The 14,829-nt window shown below is 45.0% G+C and overlaps 1 protein-coding gene across 1 annotated transcript in view; it reads right to left on the reverse strand.

Moving 5' to 3' along the window:
• The window catches only part of Tarsl2 (threonyl-tRNA synthetase like 2), a 50,492-nt gene extending 36,610 nt beyond the window's left edge, over positions 1-13,882 (reverse strand). The window contains exons 1-6 of the mRNA XM_028776711.1: positions 13,572-13,882; positions 12,472-12,540; positions 10,930-11,120; positions 6,583-6,706; positions 3,431-3,552; positions 460-577 (exon numbers count right to left, since the gene is read on the reverse strand). Coding sequence (XP_028632544.1) covers positions 460-577; positions 3,431-3,552; positions 6,583-6,706; positions 10,930-11,120; positions 12,472-12,540; positions 13,572-13,841 — 894 coding nt within the window. The 5' untranslated portion in view covers positions 13,842-13,882. The remainder of the gene's footprint in view (positions 1-459; positions 578-3,430; positions 3,553-6,582; positions 6,707-10,929; positions 11,121-12,471; positions 12,541-13,571) is intronic.
• Between the last annotated feature and the right edge of the window lie 947 nt (positions 13,883-14,829).

Raw genomic sequence — 14,829 nt, forward strand, 5'->3', positions numbered from 1 at the left:
GCTGTCTAGACTGTGCCTGTGACCCTGACACCCTCACAACAGCTGTCCAGACTGTGTATGTGACCCTGACACCCTCACAACAGCTGTCTAGACTGTGCATGTGACCCTGACACCCTCACAACAGCTGTTCAGACTGTGTGTGTGACCCTGACACCCTCACAACAGCTATCTAGACTGTGCATGTGACCCTGACACCCTCACAACAGCTGTTCAGACTGTGCATGTGACCTTGACACCCTCACAACAGCTGTACAGACTGTGTGTGCGACCCTGAGATCCTCACAACAGCTGTCTAGACTGTGTGTGTGTGACCCTGACACCCTCATAACAGCTGTCCAGACTGTACAACTGGCTACTGAACAATAGTCAATGATTTTCAGGGAGGGAAGAAAACTAGTCTATGTTAATAACTTTTAATATTCCTAGTGAAAAGATTTTATGCTAAGTTTTCCCAGTTACCTTAAACATTTCCAGGAGAGTGTCCTTGCTGACTTCCAGTCTTTCAAACAGTTGCTTTTCTTTGATGATAGTTTTACATATGTTCTCCAGGGCAGACAACTCAGTGCTGGACACCACTCTAAAGGAACAAAGAGACCCTGAGCCTCACCACACTCTTCCCGATGCCATCCCCCCTCCTCTCGGTCCTGGGCCTTCACCACTAGTTGACATGCTTTCTAAACAGAGTTGGTGCTTCAGACACATATACACTGCTGTTCAGAGAGCCGCAGGATGGGTTTCCCATACACCTGCCCTCAGTGGCTTGAAGGAGCTAGCCTCAAAGGAAGGTTTGTGCATGCTGCAGTCACACACACACACACACACACACACACACACACACACACACACTCTGCAAAAAGGCTGAACTTTCATTTGCTCCTGGCTGAAGCTCCTCTCTCCCTGACATATTGGTTTCTTTGCTGCTCCTGAAATAGCCACACACAATCCTGGAAAGGACTGGAATGTTCTCTCCTTACTCAGCCCTCCATTCTGGCCTCTGCTTCAATGACACCCTGCTTTTTCAACCACCTGCCTCTTGCAGCATATATGTCTGTGTGTGTGTGTGTGTGTGTGTGTGTGTGTGTGTAGGTCCCTACAGATAGCGCAATGATTCTTGAAGTAGTGGGAATGAAAACTCGGTTCATCCCAACTTGGGCGGGATCCAACTTTGGTAGTCCAATTCCAGGCAGTTAATTGACCAGCGTATTTAAACACAGTTCAATTTGGGGTCAAGTTTCCTGGTGCAATACAATTCCCAATGCATAAAGAGGCATAATTACATTGAAACTCAACTGAAAGTGTATGTCATTTCTTCCAAGAAGATGGGTTTAGAGATAGGCTACCTATATTAGCTTAGGGGCCTAGGGAAGGATCTGGTATGGTCTCGGTTATACAAATAGCATAGAGGACATTTGGCTATTAGGCATCTCTGGCCTTGATATGGCCAGGCCCTGCAGATAATATAGACCACCAGGCTGCTAATCACTTCCAATTCTTAGCCTTCTGGGTGAAAATACAGGTTATGTGTCCTTTTCATTGAGAGGCCAATCCTGCATGCTAACATTTTTGGTTTCCCTGGCAATCTATGGGCACAAGAACATTCTACTTGCAATACTCTTGGATTCTTTTCCACCATCCACTAATTACCATCTGATGGCAGCTGGCTATTTGTACGTTGTCTATCGTACCCAAGCTAACTATCAACTCCATGAGGACAGACAGGCTATTCACAGCTGAGTCTTCAGTACCACGCATAAGGTAAATAATCAAAAAACCTCATGTTGCCTGCATGAAGATGGAAGGCCAATAACAAGAGAGGCCACTGGATACAATATTGTGATCAGAGAGTGTCTGTGCCTTCATTGCACTAGTGACATGAAGGGGCCCTCCAGAGAGTAAGTCATTACTAGATACCTGGAACTTCAGCCCTAAACCCCACTCCAGAAAGGGAGAGGAGACAGAAAATGAGTCCATCATCAATGGCCAATGATTTCATCAAACATGCATGTTACAAAACATCCACTGAGGACTGGAGAGATAACTCAGTGGTTAAGAGCACTGGCTGTTCTTCCAAAGGACCCAGGTTCAATTCCCAGCACCACATGGCAGTTCATAACTGTTTGTAATTCTAGTTCCAGGGGATCTGACACCCTCACGGAGACAACATGCAGGCAGAACACCAATATACATAAAATAAAAATAAATTATAACAAACAAACAAACCATCTATTGAAAACCACTAGGCTCTAAAAGCTACTAAGCAAGTGGTACCGGCCAAGGGAGATGGGAAACACCACACCCCTCCTGGCTGCTCATCTGTATCCTTTGTAACCGCCTTCATAATAAATCAATAGTCCACTATGAGCCAGTACCAACCACTGAACCCAGAGAGAGGCTGTGTGGGTCAGACATGTGGAAGGCTTCAACTGTGAGTGGCATCTGCAAGGTGGCAGCCTTCCAGGGCTAAGACTTGAGCTGTAGGTCTGGGTTAATGCTTAGTTGGTATCCTGAAGGCTAGAGAATCAGTTGATGCTTGTGGGAAAAGACAAAAAAATACCCACACACTTATAGTCATTGGTACTGTAAGTAAACATCCTCTAAACTTACAAGTAAAAATAGTTCAAACTGGGGAAGCCTGTAAGAAATATCGACATAAGACAGATGTGGTGGCGCATGTCTTTAATCCCAGCATGTGGAAGACAGAGGTAGGAGACTCTCTGAGTTATAGAACAGCCTGGTCTACATAGTGAGACCTTGTCTCAAAAACAAATAACGACACTAAAAATAAAAACAAACAAAAACCCCAGCTACACAATGCCAGATACTCTGTTAGAGAGGTCATTACACAGAATGGGGGTGATGGGCAAAAGTGTTCTATAGTCGCCCAAGCAAGAGACCCTGTGAGTCTGAGTTAAACCACAAGTGAAGAAAGACAGGAGTGTTTAGGAGACAACACTGAGGAGGATAGAAGAGTTAGAAGGACCCAGAGTTTTAGTTTGGCAGTGTCCCTAGGAACTGTGAGGGATACAGGGCTGGGGTGGGTGAGGCAGAGCGAGAGCACCCTGCCTCCAAGCACAGACCTACTGAGTGTGACATGGCACTCAGTGTGTGAGACATTCAGTGGAGTTGACAGTGCCTTGATCATCATGAGCAGCAGCAGATAACTGATCTCCAGGATGGACCACGTAATTCTGGTTCGAATAAGTGCCATGGTCTAGCAAGTTCTATATTAGATAAACAGCACACAATATCCCTCAAGGCAGAAGAAAGGCCAGGTTGAAAGTTACTCTCCATTCTAAGCTCATTTGAAAAAAAGAGTTTTCACAAATGGCTAACCACTTGAAAATCACACAATACACAATAACCAAACTAATATGTAACCATTATAATACAATGATACACACACACACGCACAATCATTTGGCAGCCTTACCTGTCTTCAATGAACATATCATAATAAAATCCATTTTCAATGGGTGGGCCATAGCACAGGTGGCCTCCGTAGTAAAGTTCCATGGCCTCCCCCAGGATGTGAGCGCTGGAGTGCCAGTATACCTGCAAGAAGTGGACAGGAAAGCTGTTAGCTACAAAACTATCACAGCCATCCACAAGTGAATGGACATGGAGGGGATAAATACCAAAAATAGAGATTCCTCAACCCCCACTTGAAGGGAATGTCCCCTGCATCCTCCCCTGCACTTCCAGCAACTTAGGTCTAGCTCAGAGTGGCTCTGCCAGGCACCACAGCTACAGTGTAGTTGCTTCTTAACTTTCCTTCCGTGCCTTTGACTATGCAGAACCAGCCCATCCACTCAGAACCCTGAGCTGATTGGCCACATGGAAACAGGCATGGGGGAGTACCAGTCCCCAGTGTTTCCCCAAGACAGTCTCTCTGAACTCAGTACAGACAGGGAAGTGGCTATTTGGGGATATTACCAAAGTCAATGAGATTTCACATCTGTGTAGCTGTCTTGTGATGGTTGGTCTTAAAACTTGACATATCAACTAGAATTATCTGGAAGGAGAGAACCTAGATCCAACTGTAAGGCATTTTCTTAATTAGTGATTGTTGAGGGAAGGCACAGCCTACTGTGGGTGTTGCAATTCCTGGTCCTGGGTTCTATAAGAAAGCAGGATGAGCAAGTCTTGAGGAGCAAACCAGAAAGCAGCACCCTCCCATGGCCTCTGCATCAGCTCCTGCCTCCAGGTTCCTGCCCTGCTTGAGCTCCTGTCCTGATGATGAACAGTATTATAAAAGATAAGCCAAGTAAACCCTTTCCTCCCCTCTTGCTTTTTGGCCATGGTGTTTCATCATAGCAATAGTAACCCTAGGACAAGTCTTCATATGCTGGATAGCACATGACTGTGGAAGTTTGAAAGAGTCTGAAAGAAAGCTCAAGAAGGAAAAGGTGATGCCAGGGAGTGCTGCTGAGTCCTGGAGATCCCTGGAGTATATATATGGGCTGATTTCCATAGTCTAAGAGCAGGCTATCAGCCCCATTAGATACAGAAACCTGATTTGTTTTCAAATTCCCAAGGAATCGGTATTATTTCAGGGGTAACTAAAACAAACAAAATTAGCTTAGTTTATAAGGAATTAATTTTAGTTTACCTATGAGTTAAAATTAACCAAGTCACCAAAAGTGAATGATAATTGAGTCCTAGGTCAGAATGTTCTTCTCTTTTGTTAAGCGAAGAGGAGACAGTACAATTAACAGTAAGGTCTGAGAAATCAGAGCAGAAAGAGATAGATGTAGAGAAGCCAGGTATGCTACTGGTCCGCTGCTCAGGAAACACGCAGGCCATCTTGGCCCAGGGCGCCTGGACTCAGGATGCTGCTGAAATAACTGACTGCCTGCATCTTCTTTGAGGCATTGCCCTTATCTAGATATGTGGCCGACAAACAATGTGTCATATACAGAAATATAGTAAATAGTAAGAGAAACAGAGACTATGTCCTTGTGGCAGCTGTGCCTACTGGGGGGGGGGGTGACACACAATTGTATGTCTACCTAGACGCACCTTGGTTCTTGGTGTGCATGGTAGCCATGAGGTGGATATGGCTCAGTAAGGAATGGCAAAGACAGCATTTACAGTGGAGGAAGGTCTGTGTGGCTGAACATGGAAAGAGAGAAACTTACCAAGGTCTGAGGGTTAGGAAAGAACCAGCGTCAGGCAGACCATGGCAAGAGCTTGAGTTTTATGAGTTTAGAGCAGACACCAGTCAAGTCATATTTTAAAACAGCTGGGTAAGGACGGATTTCAGACAAAAACATTACATAGGCAGTTTGGGCGGTGATAGCTAAGTGTGGTTTCGCAGCCAGCAGTCACAGAGATGGAGAAAAACATGTAGGTTCTACATACATTAGGAAAGCACAGACTATTGGGCTTGTCCATAAGACTGAGCTGAGAACTGAGAAGAGAGCTAAGCTTGCATACCTTCCAAGGTCTGGATGGAAAGAGCTGGGTATTTGGCGGGGTACACGGAGACGGGCAAACAGCAAAGAAGCGAGTTTGGTGGTTAGAGTCAAGAATTTCTAGCACAATACCTACATGGAGACCGTGCTGAGGTGTAACACACATGGCACTGAAATGCGTCTGCCTGGAGATTGCAGGGAGTGGACAGGTTACAGATTTGCATTTTCAGAATCACATTTGAACGTGGTTTTCTTAATATGGCATTGCTTAACAATTTGATGGTTATACTTGGTAGAGCAGTTTGAATGAGAACTGTGCTTCCTACAGTCAAGTATTTGAACACTTAGTCCTCAGTTGATAGTGTTGTTTGAGGGAGTTGGAACCTTTAGGAGATACAGCCTTGCCTGAAGAAGTCTATCACTGGGGCAGGTGTTGAGAGTTTATAGCCTCTCCTTGTTTCTAGTTTGCTCGCTCTGCTTCCGAGACGTGGGTGGGAATGTGATCAGCCCGCTTCTTGCTCCAGCCATCTGCCCCCAGGCCTCCTGGACTGTCCCTCTGGACCCTAAACCAAATAAACTCTCCCTCCATGAACTGCTTTTGATCATGGTATTTTAACCCTGTAACAAAAAATAGCTAAGAGCCTTGGCATATTAATCAGGAATTATACAGTTCTTAGCACCCAGGAAGTGTAACAGTGTGTGCTCCGCTGACCATAGCTGGGTTTTTACAGAGGCAGTAAGCCAGTTGAAAGAGGCTCTGAGTTATGCTGGTGAGCATATAGGAGACATACACAAAAATGTGGCACTTATCATAAAATTACTGCATTTACCAGTATTTAAAGTTTTTTTCCAAATTCTTCTATAGATAACTAAATTATAGGTATATAACTTTAAGAGTTGAGTGGGAATCGATTTTGAGGAGACACTAATTTAATAGCTAAAACATTGAACTTAAGGAACTAATTTTATTTTAAGAGACAATAAACACGGTCTACTTATCTGACCATACATTCTACATTTGTTTGTTAGCTATCATTAAATGCCATGTTGGAATTTTAAATGTTGAAAGGCCAAGAGTTTTATCACCCTTGATTTCAATGTATGGTGCTTCCCATAATTCTTGTATCATTAAGACTCAACTCTTGCTGGTTGGTTTTTAAACACTTACAGCCTGGGCTTCCTCATTGTCAAACATCAGCAGCTCTACGGTGGAGTCCCCTTCCAATGGGCGATCCAGGTCCCACAATACACCGTTCACTTTGGCAACTACTGTATGTTCAGCCAGCTCTTTACTAGCAGGAGAAAAAAAAACACACTTGAGGTTAACATTTATAATATTATGCTTCATTGTTAGAAAAGCTTAAAATAATTTCAGGGTTCAAAAGAAGCTAAAAGTACAGATATGAACTAATAGGATAAAGATACTTTACTTTGTAACAATTATTTTATGTATAAAAGTCATATACATTTGCTATTTTTAAACTCTGAAAAATAAAGAAAGCACAAAAAATGAAATTAAAATCCTAGGCACTAGGAATTGTATTGACCCTCATCAGAATTATAAGAAATGGGGCAATACCCCTATAAAAAGAGAGGAATCATATTAGGGGATTATGCTCCAATCTCTAAAGCAGTGGTTTTTAATCCCCTGGGGGGGGGTGTCTAATGACATTTTCACAGGGATCACCTAAGGCCACTGGAAAACACAGATATTTAAATTACGATTCGTAATGGTGTCAAAATTATAGTTATGATACTTATATAGGGGTAGCCTAAGGTCATTGATAAACACAGTTTTGAACTTGCCCAGTGTGCAGTTTTAGATGTAAATGTCCAAAAGCCAAAGGACCCGTTTCTGTCACTGGGGCCTTGGGAATCAGTCTATATGTGACCTGATAACACAGCATGGAAGGGACATGGGCAGTCTTCACTAAAAGCCAGGGGATATTCCTGAAGCTATGGCTAACCTCTCCAGCTACTCTGTAACATGTGGTCATCTAAGATGCTTACAGCCTATCAAATCCAAAGTAACACAGGCAGATGAACCTTCTTAAAGATTTAAATATCTTCTGACATATGCTGGTATCTTCTCTGGGTAGACAAAAGTTTACCCTATGCAGACAAAACAAACTTATCCTCTAAGCTGGGTTTAGGAGGCAGAGGCAGGTGGATCTCTTGGGTAGACCAGTCTGATCTACAAACTGAGTTCCAGGACATCCAGGGCTACACAGAAAAACCCTGTCTTGAAAATCAAAATAATAATAACAATAAATAATAATTCTTTAGAATAAAACTTCTGAGTTTCAATAGCCTCAAGAACACAAGACTCTTTTTTCTGTTTGTTAGTTTAATTTTTGGTTTTTCAAGACAGAGTTTCTCTGTGTAGCTAGGCTTGCCTCAAACTCAGAGAGTCACCTACTTCTGTCTCCCAAGTGCTGTGATTAAGGTGTGAGCATATCTCTCCAGAATATTTTAACTTCTTAAATACAAAAATAAGTCCCATTTACAAATCTATCAGTGCCAAGTCCATGTACGGAACAGTAGGACATGATTTCCTGTTCCTGGAATAGAGTCAGCAGGGCATAGGCTCCAGGAGTGTTGATGGTTGCTCTGGGTGTAAAGCTTCTTTGTATAATAGTATACATATTTTCACATTCCTCCTTCAAGGAATGTCCTGTCTGCCAAGGTTAATGATTCCATGATAATCAGAGACAGCACAAATCCAGGAGGGTAGGGTATGTCTATGTCTCAGCAAAATGGTAGAAGACTGTGACCTTCAGGATAGCCCCTTAAGGCTGTGGGAAAAAATGTTGAAAACATGAGTTCAAAAATATATAATTTCTCAACTATGCAAAATATAAGGATATGTATTATATAAGGAACTTTTCAGATCTAAAGGAACAGAGGCAGCTGCACTATAAGTCAGCGTGTCAGAAAGCTTCAAAAACAGGTAGATACAAAGGTAGGCAGATTCCTTAGTTTAAGGTCAGCCTGGGACAGAGGGAGTTTAGATCCAGGCCCAGGCTTGGTAGAGATGGTAATTTCAGGGCGGAATTCCACCCGGCTATTGTATTGTCTGTGCTTGTGCTTGCTGTGTCTTTCTAAGAATCGAAGGGCTGGGGTCCTGAGATGCTGATTCACGGGATAATCAAAAGGGAAGCTGGGGTATTGACTGAATTGATACTTAAATAAAAATCTGGGCTTTTGATCTGCAAGAGATGTGTTATCCAGAGAATTTTTAGAGTAGCAAGAGAACACTGTCTCGAGCAGAGCAGAACACAGAGAGCTGTCCAGAGATTCCCCAGAGAGAACAGAACACAGAGAGCAATCTGAAAAGCTGTTTCGAACAGAACACAGAGCACAACATGCCCTGTCAGGTTGGATCCAGAATTTGACTTTGAGTTGTTTGTTTCACTGCTTCCAGATACCCCTCCTCTCAGAACCCCTCTCCAAACCAAGGCTGATCCTTGGTTTATCAGTAGCTAGCTGTACCTGACTTTATTCGTGGGTTTTCATTCTTTTTCTTTTGTCACTGTTCATATAATATATACTCAATGCCTACAATTTCACACTTTTTTCCTTTTACTCTATTCTACCACTGGATTCCTTCCTAAAATTGTTCTTTTGTGCTTTGCCACATTGTTGATATGTAGCCAAGAGATCTCACCCTTGGGAAAAGGCTATATAAAGATTGTTCTCTGGGGCCAATTGTAGCCATGGCTTTCTTGATTCTTGCGCTTTGAGGACCACTGGTTGGCATAATCACGTTATTCTTGTTTGGAACACTGTTTGTAGCCCCCTTGTAAAATGTGAGTCTTCTGGGTTCCAGACTGGACTCCTTGTGATGCAGGGATTTCAGTGAATCCTTGCTACACCCCATATTCTCCACAGTATTAGACCAGGGTGAGACTTTGCTGGTTCCTCTAGGGAAGGTCTTTGTCTCTAATCACTGTGTAAGCAGTTAAGGGAAGTGAATCATTTCCTTCAGCTACCCAACAGGACCTCTGACCACAGTTCTCAGGAGTATAGGGTACAGAGCGAGCTGTGTGAGGGCTATAAATTAGCATATGAAAACCTGTTGACCAGAAAAAGTCTCAACCCCAACTAACCTACCACCACCAAGGACAGCTCCTTACAATGGAGAAAAAACAGTGATTCGGTGATCCAAAAGCCTGTGTGTGATTCTCAGGTTTAAAAGTCCCAGTTTTAACACTGTTTGGCACTGAACATCTAACCTTCCTACCAGCTACGTCCATATCTCCATCCTTGGAAGTATACTATTTGTTAATACACATGTGTGTCCTGGGTCCATTTCTTTCTTTTTTTTTTTAAAGACTAATTTATTTATGTATATGAATACACTGTAGCTGTCTTCAGACACACCAGAAGAGGGCATCAGATTCCATTACAGATGGTTGTGACCCCCCACCCTCCCACCCCACCTGGTTTCTGGGAATTGAACTCAGGACCTCTGGAAGATCAGTCAGTGCTCTTAACTGCTGAGCCATCACTCCAGCCCCCTGGGTCCATTTCTTTGATCTTACACACAAGAATCTGAAAATCTGGTAGGTGTCCTCCAAGACTCCAATACCCACCAACAACAACCTTCATTGTCAACTTGACACACCTAGGAAGAGGGAACCTCATTTGAGGTACTGCTTCGATCAGACTGGCTGCTGGGCATGTCTGTGAAGTATTTTCTTACTGATATAGAAGGGCCCAGCCCACTGTGGCCAGTGCCATCCCTGGGCAAGTGAACCTGTGCTATATAAAAAGGTGGCCAGCAAGCCAAGGTGGGCCTGGACTGTATAACAGAGGTAGCCAGCAAGCCAAGGATAAACAGTGTTCCTCCATGGCCTCTGCTTCAGTTTCTGGCTCCAGTTTCCTGCCTTGAGTTCCTGCCTTGGCTTTCCTCATAATGGACCCTAACCTGGAAGCCAAATAAACCCTTTCCTCCAAAAATTGCTTTTTGTAATCGTGTTTATTACAGCAAAAAGAAAGCAAATAAGACGAGAAGAATTTACCTCTAAGAAAGACTTCATTAATGACTCTATTTCCTAGAAAAGACCGTGATGGATAACACTGTTAACTTACATTTTCAACTTACAGTTTGAAACACTGTAAAAATGCATGAAAATTACTTGGTGTATAAATAAAGTCAGCATGGATGTACTGTTAAGGGTACAGGTTTTTTTTTTTTTTTCGTAGTACGTATTTTTATTAGAACTTTAAAATTCGGACTTTTTAACTAGGAAGAGATCGTGATCCTGTATTCAATTATGTGGTCTTCTTAGGAATCAGGGTAAAATAGTCATTATATTTAACTCAGCTGAATAAAGGAAAATCTTTTAATGATATCTAATAAAACCTTTCGACGGGCTCTGGCACAATTACTTAGCACTGGAGCATATGTGCTTCAAACAAACGGGGAGGGAGGGAGACAGATACACAGGGAGTATGTGTGCATGTGCGCATGCGCCTGGTGAGGGTGGGGCGTCGGCGAGGGGGCTCTTACCTAATCCCAGCGGCCACTTGATAAGGTGTTGTTTTCCACCTTTCTCCTTGCACCGTCCTCCCACCAGCTAACCTCACTGAAATCACGCTGTTTGTGTTCTTCTTTTCCTGAGTAGCAGGTAACAGCTGATGATCTGTCTTCAGTGTTTCAAAAAGCTGCAATCTCTCTTTTATAAAATTCGGTTGCTTCACCTGAAAGTTATTAGCCTAGCTTACTGTAAGGTTAAGGACTCAGCCCACTGAGCTATCTGCTCAGGGGGTCCTACTTTACCTCTCCGCATGCTCACCCTCCCTCGATGTCCCCTCCAGGAGACCCTCCATTCTTACCTAATGATTCTGAATACTACCCCCACCCCGGACATCTCCCTCTCCCACCACTGACTGTATACTTATATAATGTTATACAGTTAGCACTTCTTAATAGACAACCCTTGCTATCCTGAGAACTGGATGCCCAGAGCCCCATGGATGCTCAGGTCCTTAATAAAGTCACCAGTATTAACACATCTTCCCACATCCTCCATATGCTTTAAAGCATCTCTAGATGGCTAAAAACCAAACGCAATGCTCGGATAGCTGTTATACTGTACTGTTTGGGGGATAATGACCGAAAAAGGCAGTCAGTACAGGGCATTTTCCCCCAAGTATTTTCAGATTTTAAAATCCACATATGAAGAACATGTATGTGCACACCAGGGGCTGTCTGTACCAGGGGCTCAGTCTACCTCTAGTTGTGTGTCCTTAGTCTGTCTGACCTCCATAGCCAGACTAGTATCTTTGAGGCTAGTTACTCCCCCTTTGTGCCTAACAAGTGCTGAGTCTCTACAAACCCTTGCTGGTTGTTTTAATAATTTCAAAGGAGAAGAAGAAGAAGAAGAGGAGGAGGAGGAGGAGGAGGAGGAGGAGGAGGAGGAGGAGGAGGAGGAGGAAGAGGAGGAGGAAAAAGAGGAGGAAGAGGAGAAAGAGAGAGAGAGGAACTATGAAATCAGAACTCTATTATTTTACTTTAAAAAGAGTGGAGAAGGTGGGCAGTGGTGACACACCCTTTGACAGGTAGTTCTCTGTGACTTTGAGGCCAGCCAGTTCACAGAGAGAGTGGGCAGGACAGCCAAAACCTTGCGACAGCGTGTAACATTGCATAAATAGACTGTGAATAGCAGGAGAGGGGAATGTCCATGGGTATAATATTCGAAGGCATTAGGTAAGAGGGACAGACAAAGCCTGTTTCAAGAAACAAAATTAAAAAAAAAGAAAAGAAAGAAGGCAAGAAAAGAGAGAGGGGGAGAAAGGGAAGGGAAGGGAAGGGAAGGGAAGGGAAGGGAAGGGAAGGGAAGGGAAGGGAAGGGAAGGGAAGGGAAGGGAAAGGAAGGGAAAAGGAAAAGAGTAGAGAGCACTTTAGCCAGTGGCTAGCTTGACTGTAAGTCAAGAGGTTATTGATGTGGTCCAAACAATAACTTCACCAGTAATTATGTTCTTATCCTAAGTCCTGCAGACCCATGTTTAACAGTGAACATTCCATGTTGTTTCTACAGCAGCGACTTACCTCCCTCTCAGGCTCGCTCTGCTTCGGCCTCTTCTTCTTTGCGTCCTTCTCTTGGTTTTGAGTGGGAGGCTGAAAGATAAACACGAGGCAAGAGCAGGACATGAGAAACCTAGGGAAGGAGGGAACCCCAGGGAGCTCAGGGCAGGGGCCACGGTTTGTCTGAGAGTCCCTGCTGGGCTGTGGGGACCAAGATCTACTTATAACCCTCAGGGATCTGGTTTCAGAGTTCAGGCCTATTTGTACAAGCACATTTAAACTGGGGGTGTAGCTCAGTAATAGAGCACTGGTCCAGTATTCACAAAGCCATGGGTCCCATCTCCTGCAATACACACAGTCTCTGTGTCTCTTTCCTGAACTTTAAACAAATAATGTCACTGGAAATTGTGGCTGCCACCAGACTTTCATTGTACTATTGCATTAGATGTTGCCAGAGCACCATCTTTGCAAAGAACTAAAAAATTAAAAAATAAAAAATAAAAAACTCTCAGTTTTAGAAAGCCTTCAGAACTTACAAAAATTACCTTCTAATTTGTTACTTAATAGTCTTGTAAAACATGAAAATACTGTAAGCAAACACTTCTGCTAAATATACAGAACACATATAGGCCTCAAAGTAAACCACCAAAACAAGGCAGTAAAAATAACCTGTCTTCAGATAGCACAGAACCAGCCAGCAGAGAGAATAGAAACTGTTAATTCCTCTTCTCCAAGGACACTGTGACTCTTAAACACTTTAGCGGCCTTTTTAAAAGTTTTAATTGAGACAGCGTCTTCTCACATAGCCCTGGCCAGCCTGCTTCTCTATATTTACTCCAGGCTAGTCTCAAATTCTCAGCCATCCTCCTGCCTCAGCCTCCAGCGTTCTGGATTAGAGGGGTGCACCTCAGTCGGTTCTGCTACTGGAGGGGAAAGTGTTGCTCGCAGTCTATCCAATGAAGAGCTGAGAAATGATACTAGCTGGTCAGTTTGGAGGTTGGTGGAAACCTAGCGGTTCCCCAGGCTGTGGGCAGAGGACAGGGCGCCGCGGGGACACACCCTACAGCCCTGCCCGGTGCAGAGTTGGAATCCGCTGAGTGCGTGCGCCTGGGCCGCCCGGTTACCTCGTGTGCCACCGCTCGCCGGGCCCCGGGGCCGCGCTGCTCCGCCAGGCGCAGCCGCAGGCCACACAGGCGCTGGTGCAGGTCGCGGTTCTCTGCCCGGAGCTGTGCCACCTCGCGCGTCAGGCGCGGGCCCTCGGCTTGGTCCCGCTCGGGCCCGCGGAGCTGCTCGTCCCTCAGGCGCTGCACCTCCGCGCACAGCCAGCGGATGTCCTCCTCCTGTCGCTGCAGGCGCGAGGCCACGGCCTGCGCCGCCAGGGCCTGAGCCGCCATGGCAGCCTCCCTGTGCCACCTGAGCCCGCCGGCCCAGCCAGAGTGACAAGGAGACGCGGCGGGGCGGAGCTGAAGGGTCTCAGGAGGCGGGGTGAAGTGAGGGTGCATCACTATACGGGGCGGGGCGTTGGAGGATGAGGGGCGGGGCTGGGGCTGGGTTTCCCTGCATGGGGCGGAGTGATGCACGGGCAAGAGGCGGGGCCATATCGGGGCAACTGTGCAGGGGCAAGGCGATGCGCAGTGAAGGGGGGCGGGGTATAGGATAATGAGCGAGGGTCAAGGCAGGAGCGATGGGAGGGGCAAGGGTAGGCAACATTGCAGAGAAGAAGCGATGAGAAAGGGCTGGAGCATGGCATCACTTCACTGCTGGGGACGATGGGATGGCTGAGCAATACTACATAAAGCAAGGAAAATGTGCAGGGGAATGTGGCAGGGAGCACGGGCAGAGACATGGCCAAAGTTGGGTGCACTGCAAGATCGAGAACTTACGCTCTGGACCTAGGCAGTAGGAGTGAGACCACTGGATGGGCATCTTTAGCGTTTGGAGGCATGTCCAGGTGCTACTGGAAGAGTGCTCAGTCTGATGAAACTGGAGCTGTAGATAATTGAAGCCCAGAGGAGGTGCATCTCTTGACCAGATAGTCCAAACTGCTAGCAGAGCCTGATGAACTTCTCTCATTCCCATCTTGAATTCTTGCAGTCACCACACTGTGCAAACAGGTTCTGAAAAGCAGCCATTGAAAATAGACCCTCCTGCCAAGACTGTGCAAATACAGTGGCACTTGGCAAAGTCACACAGAAGAGCTCTACAAAAACTTCAGCCTGGCCAGCACAACATAGCTTACTATTTGGGTCTAGAGAAAACAGTTTGTAACTGTCCTGACAGAAAAGGAGAATATTTTAAGAAGAAACATTTGTGCTTTCGGACTTTGCAAACAGTGGTCCGCAAAGAATTAAGTTGTCATCTTGAAGCAGGAAAAGGCTGAAG

This window comes from Grammomys surdaster, unplaced genomic scaffold, assembly GCF_004785775.1.
Source record: "Grammomys surdaster isolate TR1022 unplaced genomic scaffold, NIH_TR_1.0 271, whole genome shotgun sequence".
NCBI classification, from domain to species: domain Eukaryota; kingdom Metazoa; phylum Chordata; class Mammalia; order Rodentia; family Muridae; genus Grammomys; species Grammomys surdaster.